This window comes from Eleginops maclovinus, chromosome 8, assembly GCF_036324505.1.
Source record: "Eleginops maclovinus isolate JMC-PN-2008 ecotype Puerto Natales chromosome 8, JC_Emac_rtc_rv5, whole genome shotgun sequence".
Classification (NCBI taxonomy): Eukaryota; Metazoa; Chordata; class Actinopteri; order Perciformes; family Eleginopidae; genus Eleginops; species Eleginops maclovinus.
Window position 1 is genome coordinate 21,208,724 of NC_086356.1, and position 19,715 is coordinate 21,228,438.

General features: G+C 41.7%; 1 protein-coding gene across 1 annotated transcript in view; it reads right to left on the reverse strand.

The window, feature by feature from the left end:
- Positions 1-19,715, reverse strand: part of dcc (DCC netrin 1 receptor) — a 171,482-nt gene that overhangs the window by 82,115 nt on the left and 69,652 nt on the right. The window contains exon 12 of the mRNA XM_063890086.1: positions 19,154-19,203. Within this exon, the coding sequence (XP_063746156.1) occupies positions 19,154-19,203 (50 nt within the window). The remainder of the gene's footprint in view (positions 1-19,153; positions 19,204-19,715) is intronic.

Sequence of the window (19,715 nt, forward strand, 5' to 3'; positions counted from 1 at the left end):
CGCCTTCAAATAGGTTGAGGGCGACCTTTGTTTAAATGTTCCCTCAGAGGACATGCAGGGAGGTCTGCAGAAAGCTGATGAAGATAACACTGATAATAATCAAAAGCACAGCGATGATCAGCAGAAGCAGAGGTGTCTAAGGGGGACTTAAAGAACATAATAAGCAGAGAGAAATAAACTGCTGTTTCTTAATAATATCAAGCAAGGAGATATGACACAGAGGTTTTCTGTGAATGTTCAAGTCCGTTCACAGTTCCTGTCCTGTGGTACAAAATGCGAGAGCTTGTAAAACCTGATGTGAGCACTTGTAGAGTACAATGTGAGAACTTGCAGAAAAGAAATCTGACATTGTGTGCATACATTTACACTTGTATACATATCCAAGTATCTGTGAACAAAATTTGAAGTCGCATAAAAAAAAAAGTTTTGTAGCTTGTAGAAAAAAATGAAGTTAGTGATGAAATTTTCTCTTGAATAAAAATATATAGTTTTTCAAATTATTTTCCATTACAACTGCAACTTGGTTATTACAACCTCTCAAATCAGTCATTACAACTTCACAAATCTGCTCTGTGGCAGTATAAATCTACAAATCCGCTGCCTTGACTTTTGCTACAGTTCTCGGGATTAATGTGCGGCTAAAGTAATTTTCACTTGTAAATGTGGAAGGGAGGGAGAGGGGTTGGAGCGAAGGGGCGGAGCAATCAGAACAACTAAGTGCAAGCTCGGGTCAGTCACACAGTTTATAGTTTATATAACAGGCTTGTAGGCTTTAGTGGATCTAATTTCCTACTGAAATGATCAAATGAAGTCAACATTTCAAAGTGTTTACTGAGCTGTGTGGAGTTTATTAAACCTTTCACTTCCTGTCTGTCTGTCTTCTTCTGCTGTTCCTGTTAGTGTTTACTTCCTGTCTGTCTTCTTCTGCTGTTCCTATTAGTGTTTACTTCCTGTATGTCTTCTTCTGCTGTTCCTGTTAGTGTTTACTTCCTGTCTGTCTTCTTCTGCTGTTCCTGTTAGTGTTTACTTCCTGTATGTCTTCTTCTGCTGTTCCTATTAGTGTTTACTTCCTGTATGTCTTCTTCTGCTGTTCCTGTTAGTGTTTACTTCCTGTCTGTCTTCTTCTGCTGTTCCTGTTAGTGTTTACTTCCTGTATGTCTTCTTCTGCTGTTCTTGTTAGTGTTTACTTCCTGTCTGTCTTCTTTTGCTGTTCCTGTTATTGGGTACGGTGGAATTGTCAAGAAATCCGCTCCTATCTACTATTCCTTGACCTTTGTGTGAAACGTCACAGGTTTAAGGAATCCAACTGTACTTACACTATCTCACGTATTTATGATGAAGCACGTTATTAATGTGCGTCTGCTGTGGGGGACTACAGTTTCTATAAAGCGGACTCCTGAAAGCGCATCTACACTGCACCGTGCTCTGATGGTGTTGTTTTATGCTTTATGAACGAGGACAACAGAGAGACATGTAGACAGGCTTGTAGGCTTTAGTGGATCTAATTTCCTACTGAAATGATCAAATGAAGTCAACATTTCAAAGTGTTTACTGAGCTGTGTGGAGTTTATTAAACCTTTCACTTCCTGTCTGTCTGTCTTCTTCTGCTGTTCCTGTTAGTGTTTACTTCCTGTCTGTCTTCTTCTGCTGTTCCTATTAGTGTTTACTTCCTGTATGTCTTCTTCTGCTGTTCCTGTTAGTGTTTACTTCCTGTCTGTCTTCTTCTGCTGTTCCTGTTAGTGTTTACTTCCTGTATGTCTTCTTCTGCTGTTCCTGTTAGTGTTTACTTCCTGTATGTCTTCTTCTGCTGTTCCTGTTAGTGTTTACTTCCTGTATGTCTTCTTCTGCTGTTCTTGTTAGTGTTTACTTCCTGTCTGTCTTCTTTTGCTGTTCCTGTTATTGGGTACGGTCGAATTGTCAAGAAATCAGCTCCTATCTACTATTCCTTGACCTTTGTGTGAAACGTCACGGGTTTAAGGAATCCGACTGTACTTACACTATCTCACGTATTTATGATGAAGCACGTTATTAATGTGCGTCTGCTGTGGGGGACTACAGTTTCTATAAGGCGGACTCCTGAAAGCGCATCTACTCTGCACCATGCTGACTGATGGTGTTGTTTTATGCTTTATGAACGAGGACAACAGAGAGACATATATTCTTCATTACAAAGGTTAGAATTGAAATGAAAAAGGAAAGTGAAACTTGTGCTCGTCACCCTCACCCTCCGGTCCACACGTATTAACCCATATGAATCCCAATACGTATGATTATATGAAATATTTTTAAATAATACAAATGTATTTATAATAAACTTGTTATGCCTTAACCTATCACTAAGTATATCACCATTACAACAGGAAACACTGAAATGTGGACTTTATTTGATCATTTCATATTTCTCCTTTTGATTAATACAGAGCTGAACGTTCTAAACAAATCACTTTAACAAGTTACAGCACACGTTTTAAATTGCTTAATAATCACTATAGCTTTCATAGAACGCATTTCTCCGTCACGATCGGCTGTTTCCGTGAACGGCCGAATGTTGTGTCACGGCAAATGTTGCGGCCGCAAGGCATTGTGGGATAGCATTTTCTCCTTTCCTTTCGTAAAGGAAGGTCCAGTGTTTCCTAAAATAAAGTAGGTTATAAAGGAAGTTTCAGAGTTCCTTTCCTATCATCTAGAGCAGTGATTCTTAAACTAGGGGTCGCGACCCCAAACGGGGTCGGCAAAAACTTCCGTGGGGTCGCAAAATTATTTGTTACTTCAGTCGGAAATTAGCTGTTATAACACCTGGTGAAACAACGAAAAATAAAATGTCAATACAATGAAAATCTGCCTTTTTCTCATTCCTACACGCTGTTAAGAGGGAGAGAGAGAGAGAAAAAAAAAAGTTGCCCAGCTTTAAATGGCGTTTCGAATCGTTTATTGGTCCTATGATAGAAACAATGTAACAATCTGCGCCCACTGTTCAAACTCAATTTCTTCCCGGTTTTTTTACAATACGTCATAGTTAACTCGCCACGTTACTAGCCACGTTTGTGATACTAGCCACTTTTTTAGCCACTAGCCTAGTTATAACTTTCATCAAAAATGGACAGGTGGCTGCTAAAAAACAATGATTTGAGCTCAGAAGTGCCATCTACCTCCAGTTGTGCACCTACTCCTCCGCGATCCTCAGATGGGACAAGTTTGGCCGGTGGTGAGAATAAAAAAGACCCACCAACGAGGCGTCGCCGATACCTGAAAGAATTTCTTAAATATGGATTCACGTGCCAGGTAAAACATGAGCTCGACCACCCACAGTGTGTTATTTGCGGCGATGTTCTGGCACATGAAAGTTTAAAGCCCACAAAAATGAGACGACATCTCGAAAGCCGACATCCAGATGATGCTCAGAAACCCATGACATTTTTTTTACGAAAAGAAGCTGCGCTGCATGGGCAAAAGACCGTTGTGCATAGCCAAGCTACTGTGCCCACCAAAGCCTTGGCAGCGTCATACAAAGTGGCCCACCTTGTAGCCAAAGCACAAAAGCCACACACAATTGCTGAAAGCCTCATCCTTCCTGCAGCAATTGCGATGACCACAGCAATGCATGGTGAAAAGATCGCAAGTGTGCTTAAACAGATTCCCCTCTCCAATGATACCATGTCCAAACGCATTAACGACATCGCTAATGATATGAAATGCCAGCTCATCGAGAGAGTGAAAAACAGCCGGTTTTCTTTGCAGTTAGACGAGTCTACTGACTTGACTAATGTAGCCCATTTAATGGTTTTCATTCGCTACAGTCATGACGGGAAACTGCATGAGGACATGCTGTGCTGCTCTCCGATGGAAGGAAGATGTACTGGTGGAGACATTTTTAACTGTCTTAATGGTTGGATGGAGGAGACAGGCCTGGATTGGGATAAATGCATAAGCATATGCACTGACGGTGCCGGGGCTATGATGGGAAAACACAAAGGGCTGAAAGCCAAGGTCCTTAGCGTTGCACCACATGTCAAGTTCACACACTGCATTATCCATAGGGAGGCCCTGGCATCCAAGACACTTGAACCCGAGCTTAACAATGTTCTTCAAACAGCAATCCAAATAGTGAATTCGATCAAATCGCGCCCTTTAAATTCACGACTCTTCGCCCTTCTCTGCCAGGAAATGGGGTCTGCACATGAATCCCTTCTTTTTCATTCAGAGGTAAGGTGGCTTTCACGGGGCAAAGTTCTTACACGCCTGTTCGAGTTGCGAAGCGAGGTGCGCACCTTCCTCTCAGACGTGCATTCCCCTCTTGCAGACCATCTCACTGACTCGAGATGGTTATCACGTCTTGCATACCTGGCGTGCATATTTGACAAATTAAATAGTCTCAACCTGTCACTACAAGGCCCCAGCACAAACATCCTGACCCTCTCAGACAAAGTGAATGCTTTCACAAAAAAATTGCAGCGTTGGGCAGCCCGTGCAGAGAGTGGGGACTTTGAAATGTTCTCGGAGCTGCACGACTTTTTGGAGAGTGACATGAATGCCAATTCATTGAAAGAGTCAATAACCTGTCATCTTCGTAGTCTCCTCGACAAATTCAATAAGTATTTCCTCACGGAGAATGTAGAGCCTTTTGACTGGGTACGACAACCATTCACCAACTGCTCCTCAAACAACCTGCCATCTGAGCTCGAGGATGCGCTGATTGAGCTGTCCAGCGACCGCACATTGCAGGCGTCGTTTGCCTCAAAAACTCTAGATGAATTCTGGCTGTCAGTTGTGCAGGAATACCCCGGGTTGTCCAAGGCTGCCATGGACATCCTCACGCCGTTTGGATCAACCTATCTGTGCGAAAAGACATTTTCGTCCCTGGCCTACATAAAGAACAAATACAGATGTCGTCTCAACAGCATGGAGGAGAATCTTCGTGTTGCTGTGAGCAGCATCGATCCCCGAATTGACCTGCTATGCTCGCGGAAGCAGGCCCATCCTTCTCATTGACATGGCGTCCGTATAAGAGGAAGTGAGATCGTTCCAATCATACACACTCTCTGTTGACTCTTGACTCCCGTTTGATTTGGACATTTGTTTCATTGCTTTGTTTGTTCCAGTTCTTGTTTGCGTTAATAAATTGTTGCCGCCCAGGCCTTTTCTTACACATTGCCTATTTGTTTTTGCTTGATTGACAGTCGTTACCATGGGTTTGCAATGCATAACGTTGTCCTGGCAACGCGATTTACAGCCCGCCCCCAAACAACCAAACTGCAGATGGCATTGCTGTTTCTTTCAAAATGTATGACTATCACTCAAATCATTGGAGACGCAAACTCGTAAATTAATTCACACAAAATCGTTCCTTTTCCATAAAATAATCGTCATACATTGTTAATTTGTTTGGATTGGAACAAAAAATCGGTTGCTACGGAAACGTGACGTCACACTTACACACTTTTGGGAAAGTGGGGTCACCAAACCTCTCCAGTTTTTTTTGTGGGGTCGTCAGACAAAAAGTTTAAGAACCACTGATCTAGAGAATTCGAACAGCTCTTATCATGGCTGCCACTGAAGTACTTCCGGGTCATTTCGCTCCTAAAGGAACCTTCCTAAGCTAAACTGACTATTCGACCGCACCCAGTGTTTACTTCCTGTCTGTCTTCTTCTGCTGTTACTGTTAGTGTTTACTTCCTGTCTGTCTTATTCTGCTGTTACTGTTAGTGTTTACTTCCTGTCTGTCTTATTCTGCTGTTACTGTTAGTGTTTACTTCCTGTCTGTCTTATTCTGCTGTTCCTGTTGGTGTCTTTAAACCTCTTTCCTTCTCTCTCTTGATCCTCCTTAGTAATGGCTACTATTTTGCTAAGCAGTGGTGTGTTATCGAGTATATATAACCTCTGAAATCTCCAGATTGACCAATCAGAATTGAGTATTCAACAAAGCTGTGTGATAATATGACGAAATACCCAACAAATTGTCTATAGCCAGTAGTGAAGGTGAAGTAGCCGGGTGGTGGTTGAAGGAGGAGTGTGTGTATTTTCTGCATTGATGTCTCTTATGATGAAGGCATCAACACACCCCTCTTGTGTTTGCACTATAAAAGCTGTACTTTATGCAGCTCCTGTTGTCATGATGACCTATAACTACATGAGCTGTAACATAAACCTTCAGGTAAGTGTAATGCAGCACAGCATAAACACAGACACGGCTCTTATGGTTGCTTTAGTAGCAGGATATGTACAGGAGTTTCTTTCATTGGTAATGTTAAAGTCTGTTTTCACTGTAACAGTGTATGTTACTGATCTGATCCTCCAGTGGAGGGATGGTGGTGTGAGGTTAACTGTGACATCACTGAGCTGCACAGTTCTACTTAGGCAGGAGCAGGGACCCTGGAGGAAGGTCCCTTGTCCTTCAATGATTAATGTTGCTTTAATGGTTAGCCTCTCTCATCAACCTCCTGCTTTTTCTCCCAACCATTTTTCCAGTATTATTACATTTCCAGCTGAGCCTTTGTACTGCTGAGCATTTCTTCCAATCGATGGAAGAAAAACAAAACCTTAAAGGGAATCTAGAATAAATGCAATGGTTTCTGTTTCTGTCTGCCGAGCTGCAGTGTGAGAGCTGCATACAGAGCATGTCACCCACCCTGTGACCTCCACCCACACACACAGATACACACACACACACATACAGGGCCAGGTGAATAAACACTCCTGAATTCAATCTGTGATTGTTTGTTCATGTCCTCTGGTGAGAGCTGCAATCACATCGACTATGTGTGTATGTGTGTGTGTGTGTGTGTGTGTGTGTGTGTGTGTGTGTGTGTGTGTGTGTGTGTCTGTGTGTGTCTGTGTCTGTGTCTGTGTGCGTGCGTGCGTACGTGCGTGCGTGTATTAATGTCCTCTGGGTAAAAGGAGCAATCACATGGAGGGCAGAATGTCTGTATTTGCTCTGCATTACAACATGCAACACCATGCTGCTCCATGTGTTTATTTGTGTTTGTGTGCGTGCGTGCGTGTGTTTGCTTTGTGTAAGCATGTGTGTGTGTGTGTGTGTGTGTGTGTGTGTGTGTGTGTGTGTGTGTGTGTGTGCCCCCCCTTAAAAGATTTCCAATGGACTCCTTTGTTTACTTCTAGTTGCCTCAAGATGAAACACTTGCGCTCTTATTGGCTAGCGCTGTAAAACATTGTACGTGATAGGCTAAGAGCCAGGACAGGCCTCTCTAATCAGTTGACCAATCACAACAAAGCTGGCCAGCTAACCAATCAGAGCAGACTGGGCTCATGTAGAGACATGCCACTTTTCCACCAACCCAGAGCCGAAGCTGGAGCCGATAAGGATCTGGTTTTTCGTGATTCCACCGCAGCGGCGCCGGCTTTAAGCGCCGAAAAACCAGATCTTTCTGACCCCATTCGGGCAGAAAGATCCGGCAAGATCCAACAACCAAATACGTCACGCTTACTTCAGAGGGGGGAGATTAACCTGGGCAATAACAGTTCATGGCGAGTACAGCGAGTACAAGTTGTAACAAGCAGTAGCGCTGAGCAAAGTGACAAGAACACGACCACACACTTATAAACACACACTTTATAAAGCCAGGCAACACTAACCAGGTCAGTGTGATGCTGTTTGTTTTACCTTACTATAATCACCATCCGTTCTCTGTTATTGATCATTGTGAAGAGCAGGCACACGTTCTCCTGTTGTTTTGTATTACTGCAGCTATCTGATGGAATCAATATATGGGCTACACAGGTTGCCGTCAGAAGGAACATCAGAAGGAAAACTACGCCGGTATAATATTCCTGTAGAAAACGGCTTATGCCACAATAGGATAACAAAGCAGTCAAGATACTGAGAGTAGCATCGCTTGCTATGCTAACATACGTTTTTGGTGTAACGCGTTACAAAAGTAACAGTTACAGTAGTGTATTACTTTTTGCGGTAACGCAGTAATATAATGCCTGAAAGTGGGGTAATATGATACCTGTTAACATTCTCAGTAACACAGTTACAACCATAGACTGTATATACACTGTATATACAGTCTATGGTTACAACACATTTAACTTATTAATTTAAGCGGTGGAAACACAAGGGGTGCTACAGGCTAGAACAAGAAAAGCGCCAGAAAAGCAAAAGATCAGATCTTGAACCGGATCCAGTTTGGTGGACAATACTGATATACACCTGAACATCAGCGGGAGAGGACTCTTTAAAGTAGAGACTCTACATACTGATATACACCTGAACATCAGCAGGAGAGGACTCTTTAAAGTAGAGACACTACATACTGATATACACCTGAACATCAGCAGAAGAGGACTCTTTAAAGTAGAGACACTACATACTGATATACACCTGGACATCAGCAGGAGAGGACTCTTTAAAGTAGAGACACTACATACTGATATACACCTGAACATCAGCAGGAGAGGACTCTTTAAAGTAGAGACACTACATACTGATATACACCTGAACGTCAGCAGGAGAGGACTCTTTAAAGAAGAGACAGTACATACTGATATACACCTGAACATCAGCAGGAGAGGACTCTTTAAAGTAGATACACTACATGGTGATATACACCTGGACATCAGCAGGAGAGGACTCTTTAAAGTAGATACACTACATGGTGATATACACCTTGAGCACCTTACAATTTTTATATCATCTTTTTTATGTTGTGTGTGCTGTCTATAATCTACTGGAGACCTTGAATTTCCCTCTGGATTAATAAAGTGCCTACCTACCTACCTACCTACCTACCTACCTACCTACCTACCTACCTACCTACCTACCTACCTACCTACCTACCTAGCTACCTACCTACCTACCTACCTAGCTACCTACCTACCTACCTAGCTACCTAGCTACCTCCCTACCTAGCTACCTACCTAGCTACCTACCTACCTACCTACCTACCTACCTACCTACCTACCTACCTACCTAGCTACCTAGCTACCTCCCTACCTCCCTACCTCGCTACCTACCTAGCTACCTAGCTACCTAGCTACCTACCTACCTACCTACCTACCTACCTACCTACATACCTACTTACCTACCTACCTACCTACCTAGCTACCTACCTACCTCCCTCCCTCCCCCCCCGCCCGCCCATCCATCCATCCATCCATCCATCCATCCATCCATCCATCCATCTATCTATCTATCTATCTATCTATCTATCTATCTATCTATCTATCTATCTATCTATCTATCTATCTATCTATCTATCTATCTATCTATCTATCTATCTATCTATCTATCTATCTATCTACACCTGGAAATCAGCAGGAGAGGACTCTTTAAAGGGATACTCTTCATTTCTCTAATGCACAATGGAGTCTGTCAACACAGTGGTTTGAGAGGCTCGAGACAAAACTCGGTTCACATTTTTATTCATGACCTGATCCTAAATCTTTTCATCAGCTTTTTGTTTCAGCTCTGTAACACAACAACACCTCTTGCTCCTAAACGCTTTTCTTTCTTCCCTGCATACATACTGATGTGCAAAAGTGTTACCGTGGTTACCAACTGATCTCGCATAAATATAAAGATCACTCAAGGGTGTAATTCCATTGGTAAAGGGGGAATATGTCCCTCCCACATTTTTTTCCTGAATTTTGTTTTCGTCATCTGTCATAAATAATAAAACATATTTCATGGAATAAACCATTTTTCTTGGATGGGCGATTTATGGTAAATGATATTCAGTTTCATCATCATTTTGGAATAACGAGAAAAAAAGTACCAAGAGAGTTGTTGAATATCAACAAAATATCATATTGTAATCTTATTAAACAGAAGTGTTCAGTGGTGGAGCAGTATCTCAGAATGCTGAGAGAAAAAGCTCAGAAACAAAACAACATCTTCTACGAAGGGTTCACAGGACACTCCCTGGTCCGATATGGCCCCGATGAGGAGGGGGCCCTTCAGGTAAAGCTGAAGTAATGTTTGATTCTGAGGTTTACTGATGAATAACAACTAACTGGTGATTTTCGTTCTGTTTTCCTTCTGAGGGTGTAATCATCACGTTATCACAAGCACTGCTTACAGAATCTAAGAGTAGGAGATCTGAGAGGATAGACGCTTATCCTCAGTGACGTCATCATCACGGGACAGAGAAACATCTGGAACACCAACTAAGAATAAGGTGATGAACAAATGATTTCACAGAGTGTGTATAGATCTGAAATGTGTGTGTGTGTGTGTGTGTGTGTGTGTGTGTGTGTGTGTGTGTGTGTGTGTGTGTGTGTGTGTGTGTGTGTGTGTGTGTGTGTGTGTGTGTGTGTGTGCATCAGATATATCACAATGTATATTCTCACTTACTCCTTACACATTGTACTTTTTGTTACCTTAGAGACGTTGTTCTTGCATATATTTCGGTGTTGTACTGTAGGCTTGTAATGAAGCTCAGAGTGAGTTCAATCAGACTTCCTTTACTTTTTCTCTCTATCACTCCTCATCCACCGCCAATCAGCTGATTATTGGCAGTTCATCAGAGATCCAGCAGCATCACTGCGTCATTATATCCTGGGCACAATTTGAGCTCATCATTCTCTTCATCTCATCCCCATCAGCTCCACTGTTTGCTCAGAGATATGTTTCTCCTGATTGAACCAACCAGGAAATGCATGTGTGTTGCTTTATATGTTACATGCAAATAAAAAAGAAAAGGGGGTAGCGTGTAATTTAAGCGGCGCAATACCTGTCAAGAGAACACTAGGGCCTGCAGGCAGTTACACAGCTAACACTGTCTTAAACATTCCATACATGCCTCCTCCCTGCTGCTGTGATTGGATTCTAGGGGTAACACATCAAAGTATGCACACGCTACACCACCCCCATATCCAACTTCACACAATCAAAGTCATGTGGAAAAATGTTGTATTAACTTTCACGGTATGACGTCCAATCAGCAGCGTACTGGCTGTCAGAGATCAGTCAACAGTTACCATGGGATAGCCACCCACAGATTAAACAATGTCGAAATCATTTTGATTTTGAGAGGCTGTATGGAGAATTCAAACCATAACTGGATATATGTCCAAATGAAGAACAGTCATAAGTGAAGCAGGCAACTCATTTGACTCAGCACAGACATGTCTTACTGACTGATTATGGAATCATAGAGAACCATGTCAGTGCACAATGACGCTGTCCACACATGTGCGTGTGGGAGGAGAAAGAAGTGGACGAAGTACTCTGATTATTTCTTAAAGTAGAAGTAACAATACTGTAGTGTAAAAATACTCAGTTACAAATAAAAATCCTGCATTCCAAATTGTACCGAAGTACATGTAATACAGTATTATTATCGAAAAGAACCAAAAGTCTCGTTATGCAAAATGGCTATTTTAAGGACCAGATATTTTTTAATGATTTAATGCAAATATTGGTGCGTTATTGTGTTCATCACTTGAATGGTGGACTTTATATACTATTGGGAAGCTCAACCTTTAATAATATAATGTGTAGTTTTGTAATATAAAGTAACTGCAAATAAAATCTGCGAAGTAACCATACTAAATATGTCAGATAAATGTAGTGTAGTACAAACAACAATAGTTGCCTGTAATGTAGTGGAGTAAAAGTATAGTAAAGTAAAGTTCAAGTACATACCTATTTTACTTCACTACAACGCTTGAGTAAATGTTCATTACATCACTGGGAGGAGATACATGGATTTGACCAGGCAAATGTGTGTGTGCCTGTCGTGTATTTTAGGGTAAAATAGATAGTGGCTACTCGTCATTTTTGCCCCGAATGTATAAAAAACAATTTCCAAAATATGTTTAAAATGTATGTTTAAATATATTTAAAGATCATGTTTAGTCGTCTCTACGTTGCTGCTTCGGACTGCGTTCTTCTGATCAGTATCCACAGTGAGCCTATTGAGCGATGTGGGGCGAGTTCCAGGCTGCCCCTCCCTCACTGTGAAAACTACACTGTGCATGCTCAGAGTAGTTTTCTATTCAGTGTGTGCGGAGAAAACAAAATCACAAGCGGGGCAAAGCGCTCGCAGCCCCACTGAAACGTCATCTCATAAGTCAGAGCTGATTGGCTGTAAGTGTGTGTGCTGTGAAAAGTGTAGTCATGAAGAAGAGACGAGAGAGCTGAGACTCCATCAGCAGCTGTAAATAATACAAACAGAGAGTGAAAGAAGTTGACCCTCTACTGGAGCTTTGGTGAGCGGATGTAGAGTTTATGATGATGGTCTGTTTAGCCTTTAGGCTCTCGATCTGCTGGATCGATTGCTATTGTAACCACGGTGACGAGTGTCAGTGGTTCCTTATACAGTCTGGTGTTTTCATGCTGAGGCATGACGGTTGTTGTTGTTAAGTTTTGCTTTGTGATAGTTTTCTTTACTCCATGAATTAAGGTGCAAGAAGCCTATAAATAAATAAGTTGTTCGTGCCCCACCGGTTTGGTACATATAAGAACGCCACTGAAAATAGATGAGAGTAAAAGTAGGTCCATGGCAAGAGAGAAGGAATGTGGAAGACAGAATGAATGATAAAAAGATATTAACTGATAGCTTTCATAATGGATTCTGCCAAAGCCATTCCTCAGAAGTTAAATGAACGCATCACAGGGAGCTCAGCAGGACCCTCAGCAGGACCCTCCCCACAGGTCTTCAATCATCTCTAAATGAGCCTCCAGCCCTGCATGTGACTCCAGCAGGGACGCAGCACCAACCCTCACAGATCCTCTCAGAGCAAAGGTTGAGTTCAAGTTCCCAGCATGCACTCCTCATCCTACAGCTAGCAAACACAGACACAGTGAGCCCAGCCGGACTCTCGGGAGAATTCTGGGTAAAAAACAGACAAATTGTAAGCTTTGGCTGTGTGTTCAACCAAGCACTCAACAACACACACACACACACACACACACACACACACACACACACACACACACACACACACACACACACACACACACACACACACACACACACACACACACACACACACACATACACACACACACACACACACACACAGGCAGCTACGCTCCAGTGACTGGAGGAAAGTTGAGGGGATGTCAGATTTGTCTGAAAACTCGGTTTGACAGCAGAAACTTGACAAGAGCAGAAAGATTCAAATGTCTCCTCCAGCAACAAGCTGCAGAGAGCCTGACTGACACACACACACACACACACACACACACACACACACACACACACACACACACACACACACACACACACACACACACACACACACACACACACACACACACTGTGGATTCATTAAAGGACAACTCATGATATTAACTTCCCATATAGAGCTTTAGTGGTCCAGTTTTCCTCCTGGTTGCTGCTAATATAGATGCTTCCACACAGAGACCCCTGCATGGCCCCGGACGGTTATATTGTTATCAAGAGTCAAAATATCAGAATATGATGTAGTTTACATTACAGGTTAACTTCGCTTAATTTCCTTTGGTTCTGGCTTCTTTACGAGCTCATAAAGAAGAAGTTTTGTTTCCTACAGCTGTAGGAAACAAAACCTTCCACACACTCAGTCCTGAGGGTCAGGAAGAAGACCGGAGTGGGGAGGGACGATTCCGTATGTCTTACGAGTACAGGAACACATGTGATTTCAACACATACAGTGGGGCAAAAAAGTATTTAGTCAGCCACCAATTGTGCAAGTTCTCCCATTTAAAAAGATGAGAGAGGCCTGTCATTTTTATCATAGGTATACCTCAACTATGACAGACAGAATGAGAAAAAAAAATCCAGAAAATCACATAAGTGGAAAACAAGTATTTGGTCAATAACAAAAGTTCATCTCAATACTTTGTTATATACCCTTTGTTGGCAATGACAGAGGTCAAACGTTTTCTGTAAGTCTTTACAAGGTTTCCACACTGTTGCTGGTATTTTGGCCCATTCCTCCATGCAGATCTCCTCTAAAGCAATGATGTTTTGGGGCTGTCGCTGGGCAACACAGACTTTCAACTCCCTCCAAAGATTTTCTATGGGGTTGAGATCTGGAGACTGGCTAGGCCACTCCAGGACCTTAAAATGCTTCTTACGAAGCCACTCCTTCGTTGCCCTGGCGGTGTGTTTGGGATCATTGTCATGCTGAAAGACCCAGCCACGCTTCATCTTCAGTGCCCTTGCTGGTGGAAGGAGGTTTTCACTCAAAATCTCACGATACATGGCCCCATTCATTCTTTCCTTTACACGGATCAGTCGTCCTGGTCCCTTTGCAGAAAAACAGCCCCAAAGCATGATGTTTCCACCCCCATGCTTCACAGTAGGTATGGTGTTCTTTGGATGCAACTCTGCATTCTTTCTCCTCCAACCACGACGAGTTGAGTTTTTACCAAAAAGTTCTATTTTGGTTTCATCTGACCATATGACATTCTCCCAATCCTCTTCTGGATCATCCAAATGCCCTCTAGCAAACTTCAGACGGGCCTGGACATGTACTGGCTTAAGCAGGGGGACACGTCTGGAACTGCAGGATTTAAGTCCCTGGCGGCGTAGTGTGTTACTGATGGTAGCCTCTGTTACTTTGGTCCCAGCTCTCTGCAGGTCATTCACTAGGTCCCCCCGTGTGGTTCTGGGATTTTTGCTCACCGTTCTTGTGATCATTTTGACCCCACGGGGTGAGATCTTGCGTGGAGCCCCAGATTGAGGGAGATTAGCAGTGGTCTTGTATTTCTTCCATTTTCTAATAATTGCTCCCACAGTTGATTTCTTCACACCAAGCTGCTTACCTATTGCAGATTCAGTTTTCCCAGCCTGGTGCAGGTCTACAATTTAGTCTCTGGTCTCCTTTGACGGCTCTTTGGTCTTGGCCATAGTGGAGTTTGGAGTATAACTGTTTGAGGTTGTGGACAGGTGTCTTTTATATTGATAACGAGTTCAAAAAGGTGCCATTAATACAGGTAACGAGTGGAGGACAGAGGAGTCTCTTAAAGAAGAAGTTACAGGTCTGTGAGAGCCAGAAATCTTGCTTGTTTGTAGATGACCAAATACTTATTTTACCGAGGAATTTACCAATTAATTCATTAAAAATCCTACAATGTGATTTCCTGGATTGTTTCCCCCATTCTGTCTGTCATAGTTGAGGTATACCTATGATAAAAATGACAGGCCTCTCTCATCTTTTTAAATGGGAGAACTTGAACAATTGGTGGCTGACTAAATACTTTTTTGCCCCACTGTATATACTGGAGGCAGTCAGAGGAGGATCATGTACCCAGATCCTGTACCTGAGTAGAAGTAGAAATACTATGTTCTAAAATAATCCATTACGCCTCAAAATGTAATTAAAGTATAAAAAGTAAAAGTACCTGTTCTGCACATTTCTGTAAAAAGTACAGTTACAGTATTTTCAGCCAAATATACAAATTCAAGTATAACGTTTCTCTTGGATCCAGCTGTTGGCAGCCTGATGCAGCAGCTCCCTGTGTCTCTGCAGCACTTCAATAATGTTTATTTGTCAGACAGTTTGTAGATCTTTATATTCACAGTCAACTGTATTTTACTCACTAATGCCGGTTTATTTTTTATTTCTATTTTCAGATTTTCAGGTTTTTAGAATTGTTTATTCTACTCCTTTAATTTCTAATTATGTGCAATGCCTTGTTTTGTTTTATGAAAAAAAAAAATCCCAGTTTGGGATCAGTAAAGTACCTCTTATATTATCTTATCTTAAAAGTATGCATAATGGCTCTTTCAAAGTATTTTAAAACATATTCTACTGATTTTTATCAATTGTACACACATTTACATCTTATAAAAACATTATTGATAGGTAGAAAAAGTACTGCATCATATCATACAATGTGACACGGGGGGGGCTTTCGTTTGGTATTTGGCTTTGTTGAACAACCTTTCATAAACTGTCATCAGTGACATCAAAAACCTGACGAGCAGCGAGAGACATCAGTCGATGAGGGACCCAGTCTTTATGGACATAAATGATCCGTCACCAACATAAACTCAAGTGTTCATATTCAAGTGTTCATATTCAAGTGTTCATACTCAAGTGTTCATCATTCTCTGCTGCTGCTTTCTGAGCAGGACGATGATGATGCCATAGAACTTCAGCGCCTCAGAGCGTCTGTGGGCTGCAGAGGAGGCAGAGTAGGAACAGTTTGCGGTGCTGGGAGAACAGTGAGCTCTGGAGTCAAGAGAACCCCCCAGCTCTACTTTCTGTGCATACTTAAATACGTCAGCTTTACTGTCATTACATGAACATATACTCAACTGCTGAGCCTCAGTACCAGTTTGAGTTATTTCTACTGTAATTTAGTAGACCAATGTCCTGCTAACCCATACTTTTGAATAACATTTGAAAACAGATCCAGCTGCGAATGAACACATTAATGCATGAATATTAAAGAGCCAATAACCTTTTCAGAAACAGAACACTCTTCATACTGAGTAATTAAACTGTTGATACTATAAGTATATTCTGAAACAGACAATTGTTTTTCACTTTTATAAATGTAAGTTTAGGAATGTAGTACTTTTACTATTCTTCTTACTTGAGTAAAAACAGGAAGAAATACTTCTATCCGTAACCAGTGTTGGAGGAAGTATTCAGATCCTATAAGAATATAATTAAGTAAAAGTAATAATACCAAACACTGTCAAGTAAAAGGACTGCATGGAAAATATGAAGCAAAGGTGTGTAAGTATATCTAGCAAAAGGTTCTTAAAGTATTAAATGTAGAAGTACCCAATGCATAACGGTATTCTGATTCTGATACTCAAGTAAAGTACAATTACCTTAAAATAGTACTTGAGTAGAATAACTGAGAGAATCTACTTAGTTACATTCCTCCTTTATTTTTATTAGTTTTTTCCGGGGGGGGGGGGGGCAGTGGTGCAGCCTCTAGAAACTTGGTCTTTTAACCGAAATGTCGCCTGCCGAGGTGCCCTTGAGCAAGGCACTGAACCTGGTCATTCAGTATATTCAGGTAGTCAGCTGACCTCATTCTTTGGGCACGTTGCTGAACCTAGACCAAACCAACTGCAGCAACCCCAGATCATAGCACTGCCCCCACAGGCTTGTGACCTTTTTTTGGCCGGGCAGTGTATGAAGATAATGGAAATGATTATAAAAGAAAGCATGTACACTTTGATGGAAAGGAGCAGGGGGATGAACCTGCCCCTTTCAGATGCTCTGCCACTTTCAAATACTCACACTAACATGAAACCAAAAACACAATCTGAAGACAAGAACTCTCTGACTGTGTGTAACATCCTGATCCAGGTTCCTCTGACAGGAAGCTACAGGTCCTGCTGCTTCCTGTCACCGAGTTATCTGAATTTTGTCAGCGGTGGTAACCTCAGATAAGCCTGCTCTACACAAGCAGTCACACACATTCAGGGCTGACTGGACAGTGAATCAGGAGACAGCTGTTACGTCAGCTCAGGGAGAAAAAAGATGCCTGATTCCTACCCATAATCCATCACAGCGGGGCGTTTGATGTTCTCCCTTCACCATGAGATGGAGGATTATGTCTGCAGCCTCTAGTGGTACAGATATTTTGTAGATACTTAACTCTTTATTTATATCTTCTGACAACACCATGATGTGGTTTTCTGGTGTGTGTACACACTGGAGCTGCTCCACACACACTCCGAGTTAACACAGTGAGATCATTGACAGAACAGCAGCTGACTATAAGACTTCTAGTCTCATCTTGTGGTACTTTCCTCTGATTAAACTGTGTGCTGTCAGCAGGTGTTACTGGGAGCTGCTGAGCACATGTAGCCTGATGTCATTTAAATGTCAAAAAATGATGGAACCCTTTCTAGAATGTAGCCGTTATTCTTTTACCTGCATCAGTGTCTGTGTTCATAAATGTAAATATATTTAATAATCCGTACACAAAAATGTTCATTTAATTCCTTAATTCCTTTTTTGTTTTAACAGTTTGTTTTAACAGTTACTTACCTATACATCATTTTTATTTCATTTAATTAAATGTTTGTGTCCTGTGTTGAACCGTACTGTCCTGTTTTTCATTCTAACTCTATTGCTGCTTTAAGTCCTGAATTTCCCCACGAGAATTAATAAAGGTACATTTTATCTAATCTTATTTTATTCCTATTATTTGGGATGGTAGTTAGTACATTTGGAGTGCTGTATTTCCATATTTGAAGTGAAGCAATGTGAGGAGAGCTGGTGTGATGGACTGTTAGGTATTAATGAAACTCACCCTATACGCTTTCTGCTGCCACACCACTGTGTTTGTTTGGCTGTTTGGTTTGTGTCTATTTCTACATATTTATGTTCTGTATATCCAATAACTGAAAGTTGAAGCTCCGTGTTGGTGAGTTTCTCTTGCGTCAGTGGTAAGATAATATCAAAGATAACTGCCCTGTTCTCGAGGATTCAGGAGCATTCTTTCCATTATCTATGGATGTTTTATTGCCATTTTGTTCGCGATTGACTCATCTTAAAAGATCTGTATTGCCTGTGTGTTCAGATTCAAAAGTTTAAACACAAGTCTTGCATCTTGACACAAAGTTCAGCAATGAGGCGCTAAGGGTTCTACAGGATGGTTCTTACAGTATAGATCAATAAAATCCAAAGGCTAAACTACAGTTTAATAATGAAGTTCCTGTTGCTTTAAGACCACCAGAATGCACCCTTCCTAACTCAAAGCGTTGTGGCTGGTGTCCATTTTTATACATTTCACTAACGCACTGCCTGACTTCTGTGGTGTTTAAATAATGTCTGCTAGAAGGCAACCTTTTATGAAGGTTAAATAAAGTCAAGACACACATAATCTTGACATAATCTAATAATTAGAATCTGACAGAGGGACCCTGCGGGGCCGAGACCCCAACAAATGTAAGATATCATCAATCAGTAAAAAGAGGCCAGATCACCAGAGAGTGAGAGCTGAATGATGGGGTGTCACAGTAGAGTGTGTGTAAGTGTGTGTCAGAGGGAGAAACCTGGGAAATCAGCCTGAAATGTTAAATGGTTTTATAGTTCAAAATAACAGGCCCAGGCTTTCTCAGAGCACCTTTGTAAAATGTTCAAAGGTCTTTCTCAAAAGGTGATATCCTAAAGTCTGGTCCAGAGCACACGGTTCCTCCTTACATCAGTGCGTTGACGGGACTGTAGTGGTGCGGTGTAGTGAGGTGGACAGAGAGAGCAGGGAATAAAAAACATGTCAACTCACCCGGGACAGGACCACCTCTAAGGTGATGTTCTGTGGGGCGGCGCTGGGGGCTGCAGAGACACAAACAGGACCACAGTAAACATGAGGGTATAGATCACACCAGCTGCTCAGGGTAAACAATGAGGGCGCAGCAGATATTCAGCAGGAACCCTCAGACTTAAATGTGTATATTTTGAGACTGACATTTTTGTACATAATTAGTTGTTATATGAACTGAATACTTTCTCGTCTTTAGAGGAAAGAGTCTGAGGATGAAAACCAGATCAGACACCTCATTCTGCTCCAGGAGCGACAAACATTCAAAATAACATTGAGAAAGGTCAAAATGATATATTATTATTTTATAATGCATAACTTTGTTTGCTTCATCCCATGAATATGTTCAGAGTCCCTGAGAACAATACATTCTGTTGATGGACATGACATCATGAATTATAAAATCATGAATTATAACATCATGGATGAATTGCACCATTCATTAACAGAAAACGTAACACGCATGGACTGAATTGCACATCCGAAGATAAGCTTCATATACCAATTCTCTGGATGGAGCTTGGCA